This window comes from Sphaerodactylus townsendi, linkage group LG03 (assembly GCF_021028975.2).
Source record: "Sphaerodactylus townsendi isolate TG3544 linkage group LG03, MPM_Stown_v2.3, whole genome shotgun sequence".
Lineage (NCBI taxonomy): Eukaryota > Metazoa > Chordata > Lepidosauria > Squamata > Sphaerodactylidae > Sphaerodactylus > Sphaerodactylus townsendi.
In genome coordinates, this window is record NC_059427.1 from 10673093 (window position 1) to 10699279 (window position 26187).

Below are 26187 nucleotides of genomic sequence, written 5' to 3' on the forward strand. Positions count from 1 at the left end.
GGGGGCATTTGGGGGCAGGTGACACTGTGGCAGGGGCACAGCGCAGGCACGCACCCCAGGAGGAGTTTCCCCTCGCTCTGCCTCTGCAAGATCGTCACCAGCGATGCAATGACATCACTTCCGTGTTGTGCCAGAGTTGCGGTCACTGCACTGCCGGCAATACCTTCCCTTGCATCATTTTAAGAGGGTGGTCAAAAATACCTCTTCCTCCAAGCCTTTTATGTAGCTTGGGCTAGGTTGGGTAAAAGTTTGCTTTGAATTCATGCCTTAACTGTGGTTGTTCCTCATGATAATTGCTTTCACTACTTAGACTCCACAATTTATTATTGTGCAGATGTTAATTCTGCATTCTTGTTTACATTCGGCAAATAAGAAGCCATTGCAGCCTTTAATCCTGAAGCCCCCGTTTTATTTCCTGTCCTCACTCCATGGTATATAAAACCTATAAAAATCTTTTGTTAGAAAGCACGAGATGCCTTATTAATCCTCTCATTAAAACAAACCTGGTATTCTCTGGGGAGTAAACCTGGCATATCTTAACCTAAAGCACTAGTTGTGGCTGACTAGATGTGCTTTGAAAACTGAAGCATTTAATGTATTATAAAGGAAACCAGAATTAACTTGCCCTTCAAGGATTCAGAGAAAAAGCAGAAGACTTCTAAAAATGACAAAAGCCATCAAAAACAGGAAAAAGCAGCCTTCTCTAGTGAGTTAAAAGCATCATGGTCAGGTAGGACCTACACTAATTTGGTTCCAGGCAATCCTTTGTTTCAGTCGTTTCAAGATGGAGACTCTGGATGAAGCAGAAAGCAATTTAAGCATAGTAAGCATCAATACATAATCAATCTCCCAACATCAGCCCCCTGCAGGTTTAAAGGGTAATGCAGACTGAGGAGGGGCTGTGAAATTGATCACAGGGGCCCTGTTGAGAGAGAATTGATTCGTCCATTCCTCATAGTCCATTTGGAGATTTAAATTTCTTTCCCAGCTGTTATCCCACCCACCAGAATTCCCACTCCATGGGTGGGAAAGCAACGTTGGAGCAATAATTTGGGTGACGGAAAAAAATGCCCCACTCCTTTAGGAAGTGTTATTTGGCTCCTCTACCAAATGCAACAGCTACCGTCAACTTTACACCCCCTCCTATTTCCCGTAATAAAAACGGAACGTCGGGAGATCAATCTCCCTAGCTGAGCTTCAGGGATGGTTAAATAGTGCTTAAAATGCCGCAGTGGAAGTTATTACATCGCCACTCGCCTCTGGACATTTTCTGTCTGCTTTGGATTCTCAGGCAAAGATTTCCTCTGCACACACCCCTATACAGGCACAAAAGACTACCCAGGTTACAACAAAGGTAGTCTAGTTAATTAGTTAACAGTTAAAAAATTTCTCATTATGAGGTAATTCTGTCCAGAGCTATATTGTACAGAGGCGCCTCATGCTCTGAGGAGCCGAACACAGCTGTGGTGTGTTTTGGCCCTTCACAGACAATGGAAATTATAAATCAAGCAGGAAAGCAGGGCACTGTGTCGGATTTCAGTCTTATCTGTTTACCTTGTGCACAACCTACAATTAATCTCCAGCTTTGATAATATCAGGACTGCCGCATTTGCATTCATCGGCGGCCCTGTGTTTTACAAGGGCCCCGTGTGCACAATGGCGAGAGCTTTGATTAACTGCTGGGGTATATGTTTTTAAATGGAGAGAGCAGCCATTTTCTCCTTCCCTATCCCAGTAGCCTCTGGTGCATCCAGAAATCATTTTTTTCACATCATTAAGTATGCAATATTTCCAAGGGACTCTCTAGGAGCAGCAGTGGCGTAGGAAGTTAAGAGCTTGTGTATCTAATCTGGAGGAACCGGGTTTGATTCCCAGCTCTGCCACCTGAGCTGTGGAGGCTTATCTGGGGAATTCAGATTAGCCTGTACACTCCCACACACGCCAGCTGGGTAACTGTGATGGAATAGTGCTGTAAAACGAGCAAAATCACACATGACTGTGAAAAGCATCTTTGCCTTTTGATCTCCTGGAGGGAGGACAGGAAACTATGCAAAGGTGCCAGGATGAAACTTCAAAGGCCTAAGTTACTCGTGGCCTGAACAGAGTTTTCCTGGGAAGGGGAAAACAAAGGTTTTAGAATTCCATCTTGAGACGTGGTCAGAGAAGGATCTCTGGGCCATGGGTTCCCGGAATGGGGACAAAGAACCAAAAGGGATATGACCACCTAAGCAATCCCTTAACTGCATCTAAGTTTTATTTCTTTTATTTCTGTTTTTCAATAAAAATTGTTGAGACCTCAGCTGGTTGGAGTTATTGGAGAAAAGAACCCAGGTTTTAATGAAACAAGCATTGGCTCTCCCAGGCTTGCTTTCATGATAGTAACCTTGGGCTAGTCACAGCTTCTCGGAGTTCTCCCAGCCGCACCCACCTCACAGGGTGTTTGTTGTGAGGGGGGAAGGGCAAGGAGATTGTAAGCCCCTTTGAGTCTCCTGCAGGAGAGAAAGGGGGGATATAAATCCAAACTCTTCTTCTTCTTCTATGGAAGGATTTTGCCTTCTCTGCAGTTGAAAGACTGCTGTTAGAATCCAGATGACGTTGCCACTCCCAACCCACTGTTTTCCTGTATTTTCCACATGGGTAGACTGTTGAACTAGGAGGTTCAAATTCCCACTGTGCCATAAAGCTTGCTGGGTGACCCAGGGTTGATCAGGGAGGACAACATTAACAATATTCCTGGAAGTCCCATCACTGATGTTCTAGGATTTTGCCAATCTCTATGATTTTTACCATAGAGACTGGCAAAATCATAAAGTGTCAGTGATGTCTTTTCCAGGTTTTAGCCAGAAGTGACACTGATGTGTTGGCAACATCTTTTTTCCTGTGCACTGAACCTCAAAGTATCCCAGGAGTATTCAGGAACTCTAGGAAGCATCTATTTGGAAACTGCTGTTTCCATCACAGGAGTGTGCTTGGCAAGTTGGTTTGGAACTGTTGGAGACAGCAACTCAGCATGCCCGGACATTGGGGAGGAGGCGCACGCTAAATCTAAGTGTATAATGGTTAACTCTTGAGATGTTCCTCTTGTTGTCCGTACCTGGGAGCTGCCTCTGACCCCTCCTCATTCTGACTCAGTAGCCATTGCTGTTTTGGACCAGGGAACCGCATAGATCCACTTGGAGGGCAGAGCCCTTTGAATTTGTGTGGTCTGTTGTGGTGTGATCTGTTGTGGTCCAAAGCTTGTTTTGCAGTGCAGAGCAAACTTTCTAAGTATCATTAATGTTATCTATTTATTTGGAAATTTTGACGCTGCTTCTCCAAAGAACCTTCCCTGTTCACAATTGGATTTGCGTTCAGTGTCGACTTCCTAGGGATTAAATCCTGTTGACTTTAGTGAGGTTTACATCAGAGGAAATGTTTCTGGTGTACTTATTCATTGTCACCAATACTTCAGAGACAGAAATACTGATGTTCTTGTGGTTTTGCAGCACCTACTGGGATGACATTGACATATGAGTGACCCCATGCCTTTTTCTGAAGGAAATATTGTCACAGTTAATGTTGGTTTTCATTGCTTTGTCTGTTCTGGACCACATATTGTCGCACTGTTTCTTTAATTTTATCATCTAGTTTTCTTTCACTGTTTTTGTATGTTTTGTTGGGTATAGCACACACTGTTTTGTTGCATGTAGGGTATCATGTTTTAGTGCACTACTCTCAAATTTTGTATTTTTTCTCTATATTTACAGTCAGCATTTTTTTTACCAGAACTCAAGGAAGATTATACAGTGTAGCCACCTTTTGTCCTTCGGGAGATTGGTGGGGTAAAAATGTAATATAAAAATAAATAAATAATAAGGCAATGTTATCAATAGCATGAGAACATCTAATAAGCAATGTACTAGGATTACAGAAAAGCATAGCATATTACAGAGGATTGAGACTGCAGATACATTGCAAAAAATGGTATTATCTCTGTAGAAAATGAGGCAGTAACAACCACATAATATATACAACAAACGAATACAGTGGTATGGTCCACAGTCTCTATTCCTTGATGAAGCGCTCCTTCTGAACCATTCCGTTATAGTATAGCCCTGTTACCTTTATAGAAATTCCCTCCTGAACTATTCTGCTTTACATAGCTTGTGGAATGCCAGGATGGTGGAGGCATTTATAAGTTCATCAGGCAAACTTTTCCATAAGGTGGGGGTCACAACAGAAAAAGCAAGTAAATGGACAGCTGCGTCCATTTCAAGGGCAGAATCCCCCAGATGAGCAAAGCTGTTAATAATACAACATGGGGAAGAAGCGGTTTCACAGATATTATGGTCCACGGTTATGAAAGGCTTTGTGCTATGATAACCACAGTAACATAATTAAACACAGTTAACAAATGAGCAGCCAAAGGAAATGCTGCAGAATGGGTGGATATACATGTTCCATTTAGGCTCTGATAATAACTGAGCAGTTCCATTTTATACCCACTGAAATTTCTATGTTGACTTCAAGGGCAGACCCATGTAGGGTGTATTACAGTAGTCTAGTCTTGATGTGCAGTGCCATAACTCCAGATGGTCAGATATGCTGAATCAAAATAGGGGTAACACCCCTTCATTGCACTGTTTCAGTTGTGTGAACTGCCTGGTGTTTTGGTCAGAAAGGCGTCAATAAATGGAGAAAGTAAATACATTCAGTGCATTCTTACATTTCCAGACCTTTCTAGGACTCTGACCTGATCTCTGTACATTTAACCATTGTTGTGAAGGCACTTGGCTGGCTGAACTTCAACTTTCATGCTCCAGTCAAATCTCTCCTTTTTGTTCTGCATGGAGTTGCTGTAAAAACAAAAAAAGACTTACAATTCAAGTGGAATCCTCTGGACATGAACAGAATGATTTTGGAGATGAACCATTTTTTTTAAAGGCAAAGCTTTTCTGAGGATGTACCAAGTTCATTTGCTTGGTGAACTAGCTTCTGCATTTTAAAAACAATGGCCTCTGAGCATGTGATAACTGGCAAACGTCTCACAAAGGAGGCTACATTATTTGTAGCAAAATATGTAAATATTTGCCAGTGTTGAACTCTTCTTTCCGAAGACCAGATGTTAGAAGGATGAAATCATGTCTGGGTTTCCCAGCTGCTGGAAGACTGGAAATATAAATTAACGTCTTAATGGGAAGAATTAAGGGAAGAACAGAGCAATTTTTTTTGCACTTGCTGGAAAATTAAATTGCACTGGAAGTAGATAACACAATTAATGGCAATGCTGCCAACCAACTGGAAATATTGTCAATTAATCCTGCTTGTTGACCCACTTAACTGATCAACTCCTCTATTACATCTAAAAAATATGTGCATATTATCCAACCACCAATATATGGGCTTTTTGAAATAGGATAGGGTGTAGATAATTTGTGAGGTAATAAAGAATAAAGGAAAAAAAGTAATAAAGGAAAAATCCTGCCCCTTTCCTCTCTCATTTGCTTTTTCATTCTCTGCTGGTTTATTTGAAAACATGTTTCACCACCAAAGCCAGCCCAGGCCCAAAAACAACAAATTTTTCAGACCTCCTTCAGTGAATGAAATCACTGGTACCTGTCTAAGATGTCCTAAGGCACAGGTGTCAAACTCGCAGCCCTCCAGATGTTCATGAACTACAATTCCCATCAGCCCTTGCCAGTATAGCCAATGCTCATGTTGGGAGGGACTGATGGGAATTGTAGTTCATGAACATCTGGAGGGCCACGAGTTTGACACCCGTCCTAAGGAGTTCACAGCTGGTCAGCACTAGTTCTGTTCAGGGCAGGGTGGGGATTGGGAAAGCCGCCCCAGCTGTCAAAACAGCACCAAATATGATAGAAGAGAGTTGGAGGAATCCACACTCCCTTGGTTGCCAACTCTTTGTTGGCAAATTCCTGGGGATTTGGGGGTGGAGTCTGTGGTGGGTGGGATCTGGGGAGAGGAAGGACCTTACTAGAGTATAATACCATACAAGGGTGTTGTAGGTTTTCCGGGCTATATGGCCGTGTTCCAGTAGACTTTTCTCCCGATGTTTCGCCTGCATCTGTGGCTGGCATCTTCACAAGAATCTTCACCTCTGTATCGCTTGGTGGGAAAGAGAATTTCTCCCGGGCTCTGACCCTTAGCTCATTCCTCAATATGGTATACCTCCCAGTATTTGACTACTTGTTCCCTCTCCTTGGTCCTCTGTTGTCTGTAGTCCTGGACTTGGCATTCATGAGTTAACAATTCTGATTCCCCCTCTTCCTGTCACATGACACAGATAATATGTGCTTACAGTTCAGTGGGTTCTGAGTCCAGGAAGGTTGAAGATTTAGATCACCGACTGGGAATGTACACAGCTACTTCCTAAACCACTTTCTAAAACCATTCGGTGGGCACCAGGAAAGGTGTTGGTGGGTGCTGTGGAAATCACAAGCACCATGTTCAGGACCCCTGCTTTATGGTACACTTTAAGAGTCTGGGACACTGATGGCAAACCTTTCGGGCTCGATGTGTCAAAAATCTGAAAAATGCCTAACTTGACACTGCTGGAGTGCCCTCCCCACACCTCACACAAAAGAGAAGCAATTCTTTACATATTTATTTTTAAAATACAGCCCAGTCATGTGGAGTACTATATATTATGCGAAGAACCATCAAATAATTGCAAAAATGACTCAGACTGAAGCAGGGAAAATAGTTGTTGTCGGGTGCTGGTGAATACTGGTGTGTCACTCAAAACCTCATGGCATGTTGTCTTTGACACGTCATAGGTCAGTGATGGCGAACCTTTTCGAGACCGAGTGCCTAAATTGCAACCCAAAAACCACTTATGTATTGCAAAGTGCCAACACGGCAATATAACCTGAATACTGAGATTTTAGTTTAGAAAAATGGTTGGCTCCGAGGCATGCGTTACTTGGGAGTAGTCGGTGGCTTTGCTTTAAAGCAACCGTGCAACTCTTCCAGCAGGTGAATCACAACCCCTAGGAGGGTTTACTCAGGAGGGTTTACTCAGAAGCAAGCCCCATTGCCAGCAACTGAGCTTACTCCCAGGTAAAGGATTGCGCTTTAGTTCTTCGCATGAAAATCAGTGGGGTTTAACAGCACTTTGTTTGCTCGTGCCCACAGAGAGGCTCGGAGTGCCACCTCTGGCACCCGTGCCATAGGTTCGCCATCACTGTCATAGGTTCACCATCACTGGCTTAGGTTCACCATCACTGGCTTAGGAGAAACTGGATTTCTAGAGTGGTAACAAATCTCAGCGGGTCCCTCTGCAAAATCTCCAGATAACTTCTCCTCCATCTCCAGGAAATTTACCTTGGTGTAGGCGGCAACTCCGTTCTTCGATGGTCTGAAAACCACTGAACTTTAGATGCCAAATCTCTTAACTTCAGCGTATTCATTGCAGTTAAAGTTAAGTGTTTGCGACTGGGTTAAATTTATTACATAGATTTTAAAAAGCAGACCAGTTTTAAAACGAACAGACTATCGCACAAATTGTTTCACTATTAGATCTGATAGTAAAATAAGTACCTTGCACCACTGTTGAAAATATGGTCATCCACAGTCGAGCTGAGGTTTCTGACATAGTTGGGAGAGGGGGATCCAAAGATACACAGATATTTTGAAAAGGGATAAGGACTGAGCATGCTGTAGGAGGCATGGAATGTGGAAAACAACTGAGTCAGTTAGGAGGGGGGATGACAAAGGGGAAATTGCTCAAGCCCTTGAAAGTTTTATTTCCCTTTGTTTCCTTCTCCCTCATAAAAGTCAACAAAATGTGATCCCCCCCCCGCCCCGGAGTACTAAAGTTGCCAACATCCAGTACAGCCTGGAATTCTTCCAGAATTATGTATGATCTCCAGACTGGAGTAAATGGCAGATTTACCCCTGGAGTAAATGGCAGATTTGTAAAGCAGACTCTATGGTATACCACAGAGTCTAGAAAAAATGGAAATCCTAGAGTGACATTTCCACTGAGTTCCCTCCTCTCCCTAAATTCTGTCTTTCACAGACACAGCCATGTTCAAATTTCCAATAAATTCTCAAAGTAGAGTCAGTGACCCTAATATGTACCCTTTTATATATTTGGTATTTCAAATTCTTTCCAAAACTTTAGAGTTTAGCTAATGTTGTAAATGCTCCCCAGCTGTTACATTATATGTTGACAGCTAACAGGGAGCCTGTTTCCTTGTTGAAGCCAAAACAAACAGACTATAGGCCATTAACCCATTAAGTAGTGTAAAAATAGACCTGATTTGTGGAGAATTCTTCTGACCATACATTCTGCTAGATACTCCTAGGGTGAAATTGTCTGATGAGTGCTAATATAAAATCTCCCACAGGAAAAAACTTCCTTCTCCGTCATAAAAACTGTATCCTGTCTTTCCCCAAAAACTAGCCCCCAAGACAGATTAGAACAACTACCTCGAGCTATACAAACATATAGCACAAGCACAAAAGCACTGGAATAAAATAGCAAGGAATATGAAATAGCAGCAGAGGTAATAATGAATAAACACACAAATGTAAGAAAAACACCATCAAGTGCTGTCACAGGCTTGCAAAACTAAAAAGTTTTCTCAGCTGGCCTCTAAGGTGAATGCGGATAGCGCAGTCTGGGTGCCACCACAGAAAAGTCCTTTTTTTCTAGGAGCTACCCACCTCGCCCTCCAAGGTAGGAATATAGCACAGGACTTCTAGGAAGCTTGACGAGGAGGCAAATTCGTGAATACGAGCAGACAGCCTTTAGAGATACTAGAGTTCAATCTTGTGTCTTCGCAAGTTTTTTTAAAAAACAGCGCAGTGCTCTTGTTTCCAGCGCAGATCTTAAAAGCAGTGGTGGGATGTGATTGGTTTTGCCAGTGCCAGTCAACTCCCTGGCATTTGTATTCTGACCACGATGCAGTTTCCAAACGCTCTTCCTCAACATCCCCTCATATCACCCACTGCGGAAGTCTAACTTGTACATTACCAATGTGTGATCACCGTGTCCAAACAAATACTCTACATACATGTAAAACTCAAAGACTTTCACAGCCTTGAAACTGCCCGATCAAAAAGCAGAGGAACAATTTTAAAATTCGGGCAGAACTTAAGATGACCTTGCCCCATTAATATTATAGGCCGTGTGTTGCACTAACTGTCCCATTTCTCATTCCAGATTCAGTTGTGTTCCCCTACCCAGTTGTGTTTCCCTCGAACAGTCACGATTTCCTGGTCAGTGCCCCAATATTAATTCAGACCTCCCTTAAGCACAGACCTCTATCCCTACAGGTTCTTATGACCCGCATGCAACTATCAGTAGGAAGACGCAGAATCCAAAGTGTTATTTTGATACCATCCCACACAACCATTCCACACTGTGCCAAGGAGAGAAACACATCTTGCTATGACATGTCTCTCAAGATGCCAGCCATAGATGTGGGCAAAACCTTACAACCAAAAACTACCAGACCATGGCCACACAGCCTGGAAAACCCACAACAGACAGTTGATCCAGCTATGAAAGCCTTTGACAGTTCACTGTTATTTTGCTGCCATTCTATGTGAAATCACCATCCCCTGCCCCTTGACATCACTAGACCTTCAACCATGATGGGGAACCAACCAATGAATTCCAGCAGTTAAAATGATGGGGTCCTGGAAGTCCACCCAATTCACAGCATTTAAGCTCCTGCCTTATTTTTGACTACACGCCAGCTTTATAGTTAACTGTTCAATTTCAGTTTGGATCATAAGTTTCTCAACTGGGTCCTTAATTGCTTCTTCAGAAAATGTGCATTTGCTATTCGTGTTTTCCTCTTTCAGCAAAAGATCATTTGATTTTAACATCTCAGTTTCTGTCTAGGATTGCCAGACCTGTCTAGCAGGGTCGTGGTGGGTGTGGTGGGGGGCACAACGTTGGTTACATTACTACATCAGTTCTAGGGGAAGCACCTGGAAGTGATATGCCCTAGAAATCGCAAAGCTACCCTATATCACTTCCAGGTTTCTCTAGGAATTGAGAGCGATGCTGTCAATGTTGCCCCTTTTCCCCTTCCCACTGATGCTCAGAGCAGTAGGAAACCACTAGAGATGCTGGTTTGAAGGCCCTCCACCATAGCAGAAGGCCTGCTAGCCCTATTTCTGTCTCATTCTTCAACTCAGCAAATGAGAAAACAGACACAAGAGAATTTTAGGAAACAGATCCAAGACCCTAGGCTAGACTCAACAGCGAGGTTGACTTTCCTCCATCTTAGATTCTCTCAGCTGACAGACTGCAACAACCTCAAGTGACCCCTGACCTGTATCTGCATATGGTTGCTCTTCTAGGTTATAAGATACATCAATTTTCATGTGCCCTGCATTTTGAGTGCTGACAGAAGCTTTTTCACAATCAGAGCTTGCACTGGATTCCCCTGAAGGGTTTGTATACTGAAGCACAACACCAGAGCTAACAGAAGAACCCTTCTGACTTGCCGAGCGCCTTTTTTGTCCCGTGTGAACACGCTCATGTGTCATTAGGCCTGATCTCTGGCAGAAACATTTCCCACACAGCGGACACTTATAAGGTTTCTTCCCTGTATGAATCCTTTGGTGCGTAATGAGATTGGAGCCATCGCTGAAGCTTTTTTGACATACCGAACATTTATATGGTTTCTCTCCCGTGTGGATCCTTTCATGAACGGTTAGTTCAGTAGAGCTACGGAAACCTTTCCCACACTGAGAACACTTGTACGGTTTGTCGCCAATGTGAATTTTTTCGTGAGTGGAAAGGGTTCCCTTCTGACGGAAAGTTTTCCCACACTTTGAACACGCGTAGGGTTTCTCTCCCGTGTGAATCCTTTCATGCGCGATCAGGTTAGAGCCGCTTGCAAAACTCTTCTGACACATCGAGCATTGAAATGGTTTCTCTTCGACATGGATCTTTTCATGTGTCGTAAGGTTTCCCTTCTGGTGGAAACTCTTCCCACACTGCAAACACTTATATGGCTTCTCCCCAATATGAATTTTTTCATGTGTTGATAGGGTTCCTTTTTGACGGAAAATTTTCCCACACTTTAAACACTTGAAAGGTTTCTCTCCAGTGTGGATTCTCTCGTGTGCAATCAGGTTGGAACCGCTAGCAAAACTCTTCTGACATGTCGAACACTGGAATGGTTTTTCTCCTGTGCTACTTCGTTCCGGGCTCCTCAGTTCACCAGTACCACTGAACTTTTTTCTACATTCTGAATACTTCTCTGCTTTCTCTCCAGAGCGTACTCTCTCATGTGTTTGAAGATCTAAAATACTTCCAGTGGTCTCCCCATAGGCACAGCGTTGGGTATTTTTGACGCGCTTGGTTTCTTCCTGGCTGCCCTTCAGAACAGGTTCATCCATTTTCTTTTCCAGTGTGGTTCTCTGCTTCCTACCTGGTTCCATCCTATTCCCAACTCCTGTTTTTTCATCACAATATTGAAATGTGCTGTTACTTCCCAGTGACATTCCCTCTGGGGCTCCTTGCTGGAGAACACCCTGATGAAGATTGTCCACTTGGATCACACGCATTGGCCCATTGCCTGCAGAAAAGAAACATAGCCATTTGATTGATTGATTGATTGATTGATTGATTGATTGATTGATTGATTGATTGATTGATTATACATACTTGTATACCGCCCTCCCCCGGAGGGCTCAGGGCGGTGAACAACAAGATATACAGATAGAGCACGAAATAAAATAAATAAATCCCAGAGTTAATTAATTAAATAATTATGGCTCCATACACATTAAAACCAAACCCCATTAAAATGCAGCGTCTGAATACCAAACACAACAGATGGCAACCTACTACCAAATCCCCTAAAAGAAGGGGAGGGGAGGGGATGGCAGGATCCCCCGATGTTATGGGGGGGCTATCAGCGGCCGGCCTCCCCAAAGGCCCGGTGGAACAGCTCCGTCTTGCAGGCCCTGCGGAACTCATTAAGATCCCGCAGGGCCCGCACAGCTGGAGGGAGAGCGTTCCACCAGGCAGGGGCCAGAGCTGTAAAAGCTCTGGCCCGGGTGGAGGCCAGCCGCATCATTGAGTGGCCAGGGGTCACCAGCAAATTAGCCTCTGCTGAATGCAGAGGCCGATTAGGGACATATGGGGTAAGGCGGTCCCATGGGTCCTTCCCTGAGTAGCATTAAAGAATGTACAACTCTAAAAGATGAGGAGAAAGGTGTGAAAGGAGACGGTGCCACTGAACATGTATAATCTGTTTTCTTTTCTCTCAGCATTACTTCATCATGTTTGCTTCAGAGGTAGGGAGTCTACGGTCCAGTCCTCAATGAGGTAGTAACTCTGCACAGAGAAAACTACCTTGTTATGGGGAAGGTGAATTTTTGTGTATGTGAGATTATCCAGCTACATGAGCCTTTCAGTTACCCAAGGGCAGTGGTGGCGAACCTTTGGCACTCCAGATGTTATGGACTACAATTCCCATCAGCCCCTGCCAGCATGGCCAACTGGCTACAGACTGGGTGGCCACTAAAACTAAAAACAGTGGAAGAACCGTGACACAGAGGTCAACAAATGGAAGTTCTTGCTTCTGTTTAGGACTAATAAAAAGAACAAGCCATTCAACCACAACGCAGGGGAAAGGCTGCAGCTCAGTGGTGCAGCATCTGCTAGGTATGCAGAAGGCCCCCGGTTCAATTCCTGTTATCTCCAATTTACTGTACCAGGTAGGAGGTGATGCAAAACATCTCTACCTGAGACCCTGGAGAATCGACGTCAGCCTGAGGCAACAATACTGATGGTGAGGAACCAATGTTTTGATTCAGTGTAAGGCAGTTTCGTGCGTCCATGTGACTCCTTACAACTTTTTAACAGGGCGGGGCCATGGCTCAGTATCTGCTCGGCACACAGAAGCTCCCCAGTTCAAACCCCGGCATCTCCACTTAAAAGGGCCAACAAATAGGTGATGTGAAAGACCTATGACCCTAGAGAGCTACCAGCAGGCTCAGTAGCAAACCAATGGTCTGATTCATTACAAGACAGTACCGTGAGTTTTCCTACCCAGCATCCATTCTTCTCCTTCCCACTCCTGTTTGACTTCCACAGCAAGGTCCCAAGTATCTGGTGGTGGACTCTTGCGCCCCTTGGAAGGAGTGGCGCCTTCTTCAGACAAGGGTTCTGGCATCTGAAACATGAAAGACCTATTACAGTGATGGCGAAACTTTTCGAGGCCGAGTGCCCAACTGCAACCCAAAACCCACTTATTTATTGCAAAGTGCCAACACGGCAATTTAACCTGAATACTGAGGTTTTCATTTAGAAAAAACAGTTGGCTCTGAGGCATGCGTTACTTAGGAGTAAGCTCGGTGGTAGTCGGTGGCTTTGCTTTGAAGCAACCGTGCAACTCTTCCAATGGGTGAATCATGACCCTAAGAGGGTTTACTCAGAAGCAAGCCCCATTGCCAGCAACCGAGCTTACTCCCAGGTAAAAGATCGCACTTTAGTTCTTCACATGAAAATCAGTGGGGGTTACCTACACTGCTTCCCCAAAACTAGGTCTTAGGTTTAATGCTAATAATCAAGCCCAGCAGCCCAGGCCAGCCTAGATGTGTGTGGGGGCACTCTGCGTGTGCCCACAGAGAGGGCTCTGAGTGCCACCTCTGGCACTCGTGCCATAGGTTCGCCACCACTGACCTATTAAGTGTGACAAGGGCCATTTGCACACTTACGACTTGTCGCAAGCTTTGCGTTCAATTGACCTGCAGGTTTTTTTTCTCCGTGGAGTATGGTATTATTTTTACACTTTTCTTTCCCCCCCCCCCCCCCCCATCTGCTCGAATTCATCATTTTTCTTGTGCAGAGGAATGAGCTTTTGATGCCCCAGGTTTCCGGCTTCCCGTGATGTCAGTCATGGGGGAGTTCCTTTTTTAAAAATGTGCATACAGTTCAACCAACACAGCATCGCAGCGCAGAACCAAGCAGCTTGCATTGGTCGTGAGTGCATGCACGCAGCTTGCATTGGTCGTGAGTGCATGCACGCTAGGGCAGTTGAGTAACTGCACAAATCTTGACTGTTGGATCTGAAGTCAGATTCATACAAGCAGATGAGTCCTTAGTTGATCCTTCATTGGTTCCACCATTCCACAATACTGGACAAATTATAGATCTAGTTCAACTCCGTGGTGGCAACCGAACCTGATTACACATTTGGTCCTCTCAGACATTATAATCCCCCTTGAATCCTTACCAATTAATCGTCGTCATCATGGTCTACATTTTTTAAGAGAGAATTTAGATTGTTACCCACTCTCGCATTTAAGTCCCCCAATATAACAATTTCTGATGAGGGGGTGTGAGGGCGATCTGGCTGCGACATCTGTCACCCCATTGATCACCAGGGTTGATTCGGCTTACCAATTAAGGAATACATGTTAAGGAATTGAACAAACAGCTCTGTACTGAACAACAGGTCTGTTTGGAAGTACTCTCATCAAACTCTCTCACCTGCTCTTTTGGTCTCGTAGCCTCATTCTTCTTCAAGAGGAAATCTTCTGCCAGAGCCACGGCCTGGATGCAGGTTTCAGGGCCACGTTCCCGGACCCAGCTCTGCATCTCCTGGGGCAGGACAGTCAGGAACTGCTCCAAGATCAGCAGCTCCAAAATCTCCTCCTTCGTGTGTCTTTCAGCTTTCAGCCACTGATGGCAAAGCTGCTGGAGTCTCCCATAAACTGCCCTCGGCCCCTCCACTTCCTGGTAGCAGAACTGCCTGAAGTATTGACGACGCCTCTCCCTCATGACAGCCTCTCTTTGCAAGATGGTGGCTTTCACCTTCCCATAATCCTCTCTGTCCCGGACACTGAGGTCGCTGAAGGCCTCTCTGGCATCTCTGCTGAGGGCGGGCAGAAGGAGGGTCGCCCACTTGTCTTGAGGCCAGCGGCATGTCAACGCAACTTGCTCAAAGGAGGCCAGGAAAGCCTTGGCATCTTCCCACAGTGTGGGCTCCTCACACATCTGTGTGTTACCCCATTCTGTGTGAGGGGCCTGTAGGGCTCCCAGAAACTCCTGCCACTGGGCCTCCCAGTGCTGCTGCATCCCTTCATCCAGTTCCTTTTTTACGAGGTGTGGGGATATTGCAGTCTCCAACTCCCTGATACTCCCCACATGTAGAATCTGTGGGACTTTTGTTCCCTGAACCTGTGAACCCAACTTGAAAGAGTCTGTGTTCTCTTCTTCCTTCACCTGCTGTGGGACTTTGGTGGCCCTGTCCTCTACAGACATGTTCACCTCTACCTCCACACACTCGTTCTCCATTAGGCAGTTAAAACATCAGGGTGTCCGAGGGGCTTTTAGCCTCTGAACTAGTATATTCTACTCCAGTCTGTCTTGTAGGTTTCCCATTTCCCTCAGTTGGATGTGTCTCTTTTCCAATAGCTACGCAGGTTCTCTACAGAAAGAGAAGAGTCCATTTAAGGAGACAGGATTTCGCACACTTAAAAACATATTCACAAGATCCCAGAGCCGCCAGAGGAAATTCAAACTCAAGCCAAGTTCCCAACTAGTGAGGAAATTAAATTTACCTGTCCATTTGGGGCCCTGACCTGAAAGGCCCAGGCCCATGGTGGCGAGCCTATGGCACTCCAGATGTTCATGAACTACAATTCCCATCAGCCCCTGCCAGCATGACCAATTGGCCATGCTGGCAGGGGTTGATGGGAATTGTAGTCCATGAACATCTGGAGTGCCATAGGTTCACCACCAATGGCCCAGGCTAACCCAATTTGGTCAGATCTCAGAAGCTAAGCAGGGTTGACCCTAGTCCAGGGGTCTGCAACCTGCAGCTCTCCAGATGTTCAAGGACTACAAATGCCATCAACCCCTGCCATGCTGGCAGGGGCTGATGAGTAGTCGAGACATCTGGAAAACTTACGATTTACGAATCTACTAGATCAGTATTTGGATGGGAAACCACCACAGAAGTCCAGCATTGCTTCACATGGGCAGTCGATGGCAAAGAACCTCTGAATAGCTCTTCCCTTGAAAACCCCATTGAGAGGTCACCATAAATCAGCTGTGATTTGATAGCACCTTCCACCTTCAGGTAGGAGCCTTGGGACCTTAGACATTCCATCCCACTTGAATAAAAACCCTACTCTGAATACCATCACCCATCTTTACTGAATTTTCACCTTCTGGAGGCCCTTTACAAAGAACCCTTTCTCTGGATCTTGAGACACTCAGGAGAAAGCCAGGCAGGCATTTTGAAATAAATTAAACAAATTAGATTTCGGAAGGCTTTCAGTGATGCTTTTAAGCCCGATTTCTTTTTCAGTGAAAATGAAGGAATTTAGAGTGTTGTTTTCGTGAAATATTGACCATTTTTTAAATGTATGTGCTTGATTTTTTTAAAAAAATGTGAACCACTTTGATGGGGTTTTGTTTTAAAAAAATACAAATAGTCTAGAAATTTTATTTATTTGTTTGGAATATTTCTATGCCGCCTCTTCAGAGTCCTACTCAAAGCAGCTTAAGAACATAAGAACAAGCCAGCTGGATCAGACTAAAGTCCATCTAGTCCAGCTCTCTGCTACTCGCAGTGGCCCACCAGGTGCCTTGGGGAGCTTGTGAGTTTAAAAATTATTTTAAAATAGTCAGTGCTAGGTTCCCCATACAACTGTGGTAGAGTTGATTGAATGCTGAACTGGTTGGAAAATAAACCTGGTCTTGCGGTGAAACGTGAAATAGGATGTTCAAATGAACTGAACGTAGCTGTGTCCTTTTAAAACAAGGAGCCTCAAAATTAACCTGGTTGTTCTAGGGGCAAGAGTTGTAAATCAAATGACATCCAGTAACATGTGGGGCTTTTTAGTGTGTGGGAAAAATAACTAAAGGACAGCAGGTGTGATATTTATTAAGTTATGCTTGGTGTGGGGAAAGTAGGTAGGTAGGTAGGTAGGTAGGTAGGTAGGTAGGTAGGTAGGTAGGTAGGTAGGTAGGTAGGTAGGTAGGTAGGTAGGTAGATGGATGATGGGTAGATAGGTAGGTAGATAGGTAGGTAGATAGGTAGGTAGGTAGGTAGGTAGATAGATAGATAGATAGATAGATAGATAGATAGATAGATAGATAGATAGATAGATAGATAGATAGATAGATAGATAGATAGATAGATAGATAGATAGATAGATAGATAGATAGATAGATAGATAGATAGATAGATAGATAGATAGATAGATAGATAGATAGATAGATAGATAGATTGATTGATTGATTGATTGATTTCTCCTCTTCCCTTAATACTAGAACCAGGGAACACCCAATAAGAAAACTGGTAGGGATGTGAGCCACAGCTGACTAAAGGAAATCCTTCCTCGCTGAAGGGATAATTGGCTTGTCAAATTCACTGCCAGAGGATATAAAATCTAGCTAGAAAGTTCATCTTTCTCTGAACTCTTACATTCCAAGTGAGGTGTCCCCAATGCAGTGCCTGTTGGTAATATGGCACCCGCCAACTCCTTTCTTGGTGCCTGCCAAGTATTTTCAGAAAGCGGGTAGCACTAAGCTTTTGCCCACCAAATCTTCTGACTGGCCACTGGAAGTTTGATTGGCTGTGCAAATTTAAAAAAAAATGTTTTGGAAGCAGCTGCCACCACATTATAAGGATCGGCATGATGTGACTGAAGATCAGCTGTGGTGGCCATTCGTGGACACCCATTACACTATGTCAGAATGCCAAAGGTGTACACAGCCCCAAAAAGGTTGGGGAGCCCCAAGCACACCAGTACCTCAGCAAAACCTTCTGAGCCCCACAGTATCTGGAGGACTGCCTCGATTTCTCAATTTCTTGGAAGTAACTGGTCAACTGGTTATTGTGGGTTTTCTGGGCTGTGTGGCTGTGCTCTGATAGATCTGGTTCCTAACGTTTTGCCTGCATCTGTGGCTGGCATCTTTAGAGGTGTTATCACAGAGGGAAGTTTGTTACACAGTGTGTCTAGTGAGTCAATCTTTGTAAGGAACAAGATGGTGGACTGATGGATGTTCAACCTAACTGGCCAACCTTTGTAAGGAACAAGATGGCGGACTGATGGATGTTTGCTGTGATGCGCTGAAGCCACTGTTAGCTTCTTCCCACCTAGCCAGGCATTGATTGAAAACAGATATGATGATCTTAGTGAACCTGGCCCCCAGGCCAAAATTCAAAATGAGCCCTGAGAATTACTGCTGTTCCCTGCTGCCTCACCCCTGTCCTTACCCCACTACCTGAGCATCCCTCACCCCATATGAAACAGCAAGGAGCCACTGCTGCCCCCAAAAGCTGGCTGCCCAGACCACAGGTGGGGTGGGTGTCTATAGTTACTGGTGCTGAGATGACTGCCCCCTTTATTAGCAGGCAGGGCCATGGGAAATCAGGACTCCCCAGCATGGGAGCTGGGGCAGCTGCCCCCATTGCTCAATACCAGCCTTGATGAAAGAGTTGAGGAATTATTATACTCTGTATAATAATGATATACCTATTGTATGCATAATACATACAGAGTATAATAATGCTATACTGATTGTATGTGCATTTGTATATGGATGCACACACAATACTGCTGTGTACTGGTCCACTCTAGCAGCTTTCCAGGGTCTGGGACAGAAAAAGGTTTTTCCCAACACCCATGCCCCGGCTCTTTGGCAGGGGGTATTGGGGGCTGAGGCTGGGACTGTCTGTATCCAAAGCAAGTGCTCTGTTACAGAGCACAGGATCCAGATCTATACCCACCCTGGGGATTTCATCTCCAGAGCAAAGGAAAGAGCTCTGTCCATGTGAACCATAAATAAAGACCCCTTTCACAACATCTCTACGCCTGCCCCGTTCGCTTTCTTTTCTGAACAGGAACCAGAAGACAGAGACAGGCTCTACCGGTTGCCAACTCTGCAACGGGAAATTCCTGGAGACTGGAGGAGAGGGGTTTGGGGGAAAAAGCGGGACCTCACCAGGGTATAACGCCATAGAGCCCACCCTCCCAAGCAGTCCTTTTACTCCGGAGGAAGCAATCACCTGGAGATCAGTGGTAATGCAAGTGGAGGTTGGCAACTTTGGCAAATGCCGATCTAAATGGGAAATGTGCATTTAAAAAAAAATGTTCTGAACGTTTTTCCCTCCCCTCCGACTCACACCTGACCTTCCGTGGCTCAACAGCTCCTTTTGCAGCCCGGGATTCTTCTGCTTCTCCTGCAAACGCCCCCACCAGTCTTTGCACTCACCTCTCCTTGCAGGGCTTTGCAATGCAAATCAAAAGAACAGCCTTTTTCCCCCCTACCAGTGGAAAAGAAGGGAATTGGGCTCCCTGGATCTTATATCAGACATCCTTTCTCACATTTTTTGTTGTGCTGGTCTCTCTAGGACTCAGACCCGAACTCAGTGGGTTTAACCGTTACATGCACCTCGCGATTGCCTTCACTCTTGTATGTTAGATGAACTTCGTTTGTCAGACTGTGGAAAGCTGCTGTCCTTTGTGTTCAACGGACAGATCCCTGCAAGGGAATCTGAACGTTTCCAAATATGTGCAATGTTTGAGGAGAACTTTAAAAAAAATAGGGCAAAGCTTTCTGGAATTGCCAGAAAATTAGAGCACCAATGAAGGAGATCATTAAAATTGATTGTTGTGGGTTTTTAGGCCCTATGGCTGTGATCCAGTAGCTAAAACGGCCACACCACAGCCACACAGCCCAAAATACCCACAATAGCCAGTTGATTCCAGCCATGAAAGCCTTCATCATGGAAACTGTTAAAATAATTAACTCCAGGGCCATGAACAAGTTTAAAAACATCTACAGTAGAATCTTAACAAGCTGATAAAAGCCAAAGGGACTTAGAAGATCACAGTAATCAGTCATTTGGTTTGAGCTGATCAATTCAGCTCTTAAATAAATATGGGCATTAATCCAAACCACACCGTTCATGTTATTTGAACTATTCTAAAGAAGCGCAAACGTGGCTTGCAATTTAACAAAGAAAACTGACCCATCTTAGAAGGAAAGGCGATCTTTAATAATTAATAATGAACATTTTTTCATTAGCTTATTTGAAAATGTCTTTCACTGTGGATAGAAAAACAGGGCAGACTTCACAATTCTTAAATGAACTGAGGATGACAGGTTTAAAGTGCAGCAACAGGAAGAGTTGAATGGGAAATTGTTCCAGAGGGTTTTGTTTGCCAGCATTACCCTCGTCCTTCCAAGCTTTTGTTGACACCCTTGTGAGACATTTGAGTTTTCTTGTTAAAAGGTACACTGAAACTTTCACAGTGCTAAGTTCTACGCCTGATATGAAGTCCCTAGTTTGCTCAGCGAGTCAGCATGATCCCCACACACAGCCTAAATGAATGTCCCCCAAAATCATTCTCAAAATTCCTACCATGCAGCCAGATTCCCCCTTCCTGCATGTATTATAAAAAGGAAGCTAGGGAGCCTTGTGTGTCTCCAGGGGGGAGCCAGAATCCCCGAAGCCAGAATCCTAGAAACCTCAGGGGCCGTGCAACTGTGAAGAGTTATTATGGAGACTGGGCTCATGAAAAATGGCAGAGCACACATTCACTGTTTGAGGGGTTGTGATGGACAGCAACGCAGTTTGTTTGCCACGCTTGTGCACTTCCTGCCCCCTGCCCTTATACAGAGACTGCAATTAAAAGTGAGCAGACTGCCAATCCCAATTTGCCACAACACCCAAAAATGATGTGCCTGACCAAGCTAGAGTTTTTGTTTCAGCCCCTCCCCCCAAAAGAATTCTAAGCTGGTGTCTAGAATTACAGGAAATTTTTAATCGTACCCCCCCACCCCCACAAGGGGGAAGCAAACAAGAGGTGTATGTGCCCATCACAAACAGGTTTCTTTTTGTGACATCTAAGGGAGTTAGGGCTGCCAACCACCAGATTGAATGGCATTATAACCTTCAGCCTCCCACCCACCCAATTCTACCTTCCCTATTCTCCACCCTCAAATATCCAAGAATATCCCAACCCAGAGTTGGCAACCCTAGAGAGGCCTTGAGCTTTGGCATTGGTGCTTTTCACAAACTACCTTTTTCAGGATAAAGATACCAGATTTGAGAATTCATCCACCATTTCCTGGACCGTCTTTGTTCTAGAATGCCCCGTTTGGGTCCTGGTGCCTGCCTAGCTCTGTCCTCAAGGCTCCAGGACCCAAGTCTAGCATTCTAGAGCAAAGACGGTCCAGGAAATGCTGGATGAATTCTCAAATCTGATGTCATCTTTATCCTGGAAAAGGTACAGGTTATAGTCATCTGAGGGGTGAAATCTTCTGAGCCAAGTTGCTGGAGTAGACAGATTGGCTACATAACAGTATTAAATGGGCACCTACTATATATTTATTTTATACTTTAAATTTAATAGCAGGTGCCCAATTTACTAGGAATTGCGGAGGTATAATACCTTGTACTTCAGCTTTCTAGTGTCACAATGCAAATGCCCAGACTACTAAAATTCGAGGTTAGGAACGCAAGAACCTGCCAAACTAGATTTGAATGTGGTTTGTGTAGCATAAGAGGGTTCTCATGGTGCTTGATTTTTCTTAAAAAAGAAAATATGAAAGGGGAAAAACCCTCAAAAATGGGATATAGCAGAACAGCCAGATTTGAGTCCAGTTGCATCTTAGAAAGCAATAACATTTTCAGCTATAAGCTTTCTAGAGTCAAAGTTCCCTTCGTCAAGACTTTGGAAAGCTTACACCCTGAAAATCTTCCTTTCTCCAGAAGAATATCAGCTGCTGGGAGGACTTTAAATTTTCCTTCCTGCAGCCGTTAATTACTTAACATTCTGTACACCGCAGAGTTAAAAAAAAGCATACTTAGTGTTCACTGGGGAATGAGAAAAGGTGTGTATATCCTCTTAAAAATAAAACCCCATATGAATAGTTTTCTGTATACCTGGGCTGTCCCTAAAGTACACAGAACCCCTTACCTTGTCTGTGGGAGACCCCCCATTCACTGCCCTGATGACATACATGAGGCCTTCAATTTCGGCAGCAGAGGGAGTGTAGGCGCAGAAGAAAGAGAAAGTCAGAGCAAGTGGAAGAAAGTCAGAGACAGAGAAAAGGGTTTTGGATTTAACAAAAAGGCTATTTCTTCTTTCCCTCCATTATTTTTCCTATAATGGAGAGATGGCAACCATAATGCAGCTGACTTGACCAAAGAAATCATGCAGGCCTTAAACCTATTCTTTTCTATTGCTAACATAGCTTAATAGCTCCAAAAATGTCCCTTTGTTCACAATTATACAAAATGGGCAAACTAAACTGTTTTTGAGATCCTGTTGCACCCAAAAGATACCTTAAAAGTTGCCCTCTTCCTGAGAACAATAGGAAAGCCTATGAGAAAGTTCAGGCTCCTCGTCTGAGAAATAGGTCAACTTGAAACATACATGATAAGAGGAACAAGGGTTTTTGGTTCATGTAACGTCAAAGAGTGAAATAATGACATCCTCCAATGGGGATCTTGGACAACCCCAAAGGGCTGTGGGAACAGGGGAAATCTCCACCTTTTGTGTGATTGATTGATGATGTGGGCATTTTGGGGTGTCTTCTTTGCTGCCATTTTGATATTGCTTGTCATTAATACTATAAAAGTGAGAACACACCGACATTTTAGTGTGGCTACCCTGATTATTGCCTTTGCCCGCAGTTAGCCGAATAAAGATCTCTGATTTTCTTCTGTATCGGCTTGAGCTTCTTTGAGCTTCTTTATTTTAATTCGTTACTCCGTTGTAACAGGAGGATAACGTTTTGAGCCAGGACTCTGTGTACCATGCCAGAAGCCAGACGGGGTGAGTTCTCCAACTTAAGGTCCCTAGAGACAGAACTATACCAGGCACTGCTTTGCTAATGGGAGAAAGTCAGAAGGGACAAGCTCCTTGTATTTATGCCTGACCACTCTAGAGACCGGATGATGCCAGCCCATCCAAAGCAGTTTATACTCGACATCCTTTTTTGTGCATGGGTCTGTAAGTATACACTGTCCACAGTTGCTCAATATGCTAAATCTCACTGAGGTTTGCTATTCTGGAGTCGTCTGGCTCCCACCAGAGTTTACTCATCTGTTATTCCAAAAGGCCAAGACCAAACCACATCTTCTCGAGGTCCTGGGGGATAGAAAGCTGGAAGTTTTTTTGCTTTAAGAATAACTCAACAATATTGTAGCTGTCATCCGTGAATCTGAACGTGACCCTTTCACCCTAGGCCTCTGGCTTGGGGGCAGGGCACAGGGCAGCAAGGCGTTGTGTGACATTGTGACATCACTTGTGAGTTTTACCACAGAGTAAAACCATAGAGTTTCAGAACTTTCTGGAACCTCATTTCCTGACCACCACTCTACTAAATGAGAGCAGTGGACACAGTGGAAGCATAAGTAAAAGTATACTCCTACCACGAATGACTAAGTGGCAACTCTATCCCACACATCAAAAATTGCTGCTGTAAAAAATACATTGAGGAGGACCAAGAGAATATCCATAACCAATGTAAAGGTGGTTTGTGAACACTCAACAGGAAGAAGGCTCTTCGACAGTCCTTTGGCACAGTGGTTTTCAAACCTCTGGCAAATCCTTTCCTGCATCGGCTCATCTGCCACGTAATAACTGCATGTCTTGTTAGGCAACCCAGGATATTAAAGAATTCTGGAGCATGCCAGGTGTATCCTACTTAGTACAGATGAAATCAGGGATGTTCCTGTGTGCCACTACCTGGGTGGGTCTAGTGCAGTGGTGGCGAACCTATGGCACGGGTGCCAGAGGTGGCACTCAGAGCCCTCTCTGTGGGCACGCACAAACAGAATGCCTGCCCCAACACATCTAGGCTGGCCTGGGCCACTGGGCTCGATTATTAGCATTAAACCTAAGACCAAGTTTTGGGGAAGCAGTGTACATAACCCTGTTAAGCGCTTTTAAACCCCACTGATTTTCATGCGAAGAACTAAAGTGCGATCCTTTACCTGGGAGTAAGCTTGGTTGCTGGCAATGGGGCTTGCTTCTGAGCAAACCCTCCTAGGGTCGTGATTCACCCATTGGAAGAGTTGCCCGGTTGCTTCAAAGCAAAGCCACCGACTTCCACCAAGCTTACTCCAGAGTAACGCACGTCTCAGAGCCAACCGTTTTTTCTAAACAAAAACCTCAGCATTCAGGTTAAATTGCCGTGTTGGCACTTTGCGATAAATAAGTGGGTTTTGGGTTGCAATTTGGGCACTCGGTCTCGAAAAGGTTCGGCATCACTGGTCTAGTGGCAGGCAAAATGTGGCTGTCGAAGAGAAAGCCGAGGGCGTGACTTGAGGACTATGGAGGGTCCAGGGTTCGCAATGCAGTTCAAGGTACCAAAGCCACACAAGCAGAAAGTAATAAAGTGCATGCAGAAGAGATAAGAGAAAGGAAGCCAAATCCACACACTTCGGTTTAGGTTACATATACATATAGATATATACATATATGCACATAAATAGAAAGAGAGAAACAGAGAGGGACAGACAGAAAACAAGAATAATGTTAGGGAATTAAGTATGCAGACAACATTACAGAAAACATTTATCCAGTTTAGAGAGTGGAACACAGAAGTGGAGAGGTGATAAGTCGGTCCTCCGAAAACACACAGAAAAACACAGCATGGCCCTGAAAAGTTTACTCAGAAGTAAGCGCGCCTAGGCTCGCAGCTTATCCTAGGCATGCTTATCTTGAAATGACTTCAATTAGCTTATTCTCACATCAGGACTGTAACCCCTTTGATGGAATGCCCAGGCATGCCACACTCCAAACTAAATACCAACAGCCTCAGTGTTATTTACGTCTGAGTAAATCTGGCTAGGATCAGGCCAAAAGTCATGGATCCAAGTTTGAAGATATTGTAGGCATAGGCATCAATACACTTCCAAGTTTCATTTACAACCAAGTTATAAACTGAAAAGTCTTCAAACGTCCAACAAAAATCAGATGAATCCAACTTAACGATGTAAAATCAAAACATCTCTTAATGTTCTTTTGAAATAGAGAGAGACCAATAGAGGAAGACTTCTTAATCATGAACATGGTCAGAGTTTATGATGAAGTTGAGCTCTTGCAGCTCAACCCTATCATTCACAGCCACACATGCCAAACATAACCTTTTGGGGTGGGGGTGGGGGGTTAAAAAGCAAACACCACTTGTAGGAAGCTACCTGCCACTACTTGGATTCTCATTTCCCATCCATCTCACACTTATTCCCTTTAAAGAGTGGTCAATCTTTCAGTCAGTTTCTTTATACTACAGACTGGGGTTTTTCTCATCATCTGTTATCCAAGGCCCCTTACCAGGAAGAGCCAGGGTTTGAACCGGGAGCCCTGGGCATGAAAATCAGGGACCCTGCCACTGATGGTCTACACAACAGGCTTTTCCCAGGTAGTTCCCCAGATGTGGTCTGGGATTTCCATGCTTAAGCCTGCCTACCACACACCATTGTCTTAACCTGAAAAGACATCAGAGACCTGCCATTTGCCCCAACAGGGAAACTTGATGGGTACCTTTTCAGTAAATGTTAATATTGCCCAGTGTAAAACAAGCACTGGGGATTGGAGACTTAACCCCCTTCTGACCATGGTCCGCTTGCAAATTGGACCTGCAGGTACATGGGAAACCCAGCACTCCCAGAACACATCTGTCAACTGGATGGAGGACACACGTAGGAGAAATGCACCATGTAGTTAGACTCTGAGCCTCCTGTTCCTTCATGGAGCCCATGAAAATACTTTTTCATGGAGCCCAGAAAATACTGACTTAAAGAACAGGGGTGGGTGGTAGGACAACAGGTGGGAATAGGGAAGCCAGACTGCCTGCCATCGTGGGCAACTTCCCAACCTTGTGCTCCTCGTCTCCGATGCCACTCCCTCAGGGCACTGGAAGCAAAAACGAGAAAAGGAAATGATGTTGCATGACAGGGTGACATCACTTCCAGGTGAAGACCCAGAAGTGACATCACCATATTGAACAATGCTCTGAGTATTCCCTCATATTTACCATAAGAAAAGAGTTTGGATTTAAACCCTGCCTTTTTCTCCTGTAATGAGTCTCAAAGCCACTTACAAGCTCCTTCTCTTCCTCTCCCCACAACAGACACCTTGTGAGGTAGGTGAGACTGAGAGAGTTCCGAAGAACTATGTCCAAGGTCATCCAACAGGCTTCTAGTACAGGAACGAAGAAACAAATCCAGC

At 44.6% G+C, this 26187-nt stretch overlaps 1 protein-coding gene across 1 annotated transcript in view; it reads right to left on the minus strand.

Annotated features, from left to right (window-relative positions):
- Positions 1–7427: 7427 nt before the first annotated feature.
- The window catches only part of LOC125430036, a 38672-nt gene continuing 19912 nt past the window's right edge, over positions 7428–26187 (minus strand). Inside the window, exons 5-7 of the mRNA XM_048491711.1 lie at positions 14471–15289; positions 13013–13151; positions 7428–11546 (exon numbers count right to left, since the gene is read on the minus strand). Coding sequence (XP_048347668.1) covers positions 10216–11546; positions 13013–13151; positions 14471–15289 — 2289 coding nt within the window. The 3' untranslated portion in view covers positions 7428–10215. The remainder of the gene's footprint in view (positions 11547–13012; positions 13152–14470; positions 15290–26187) is intronic.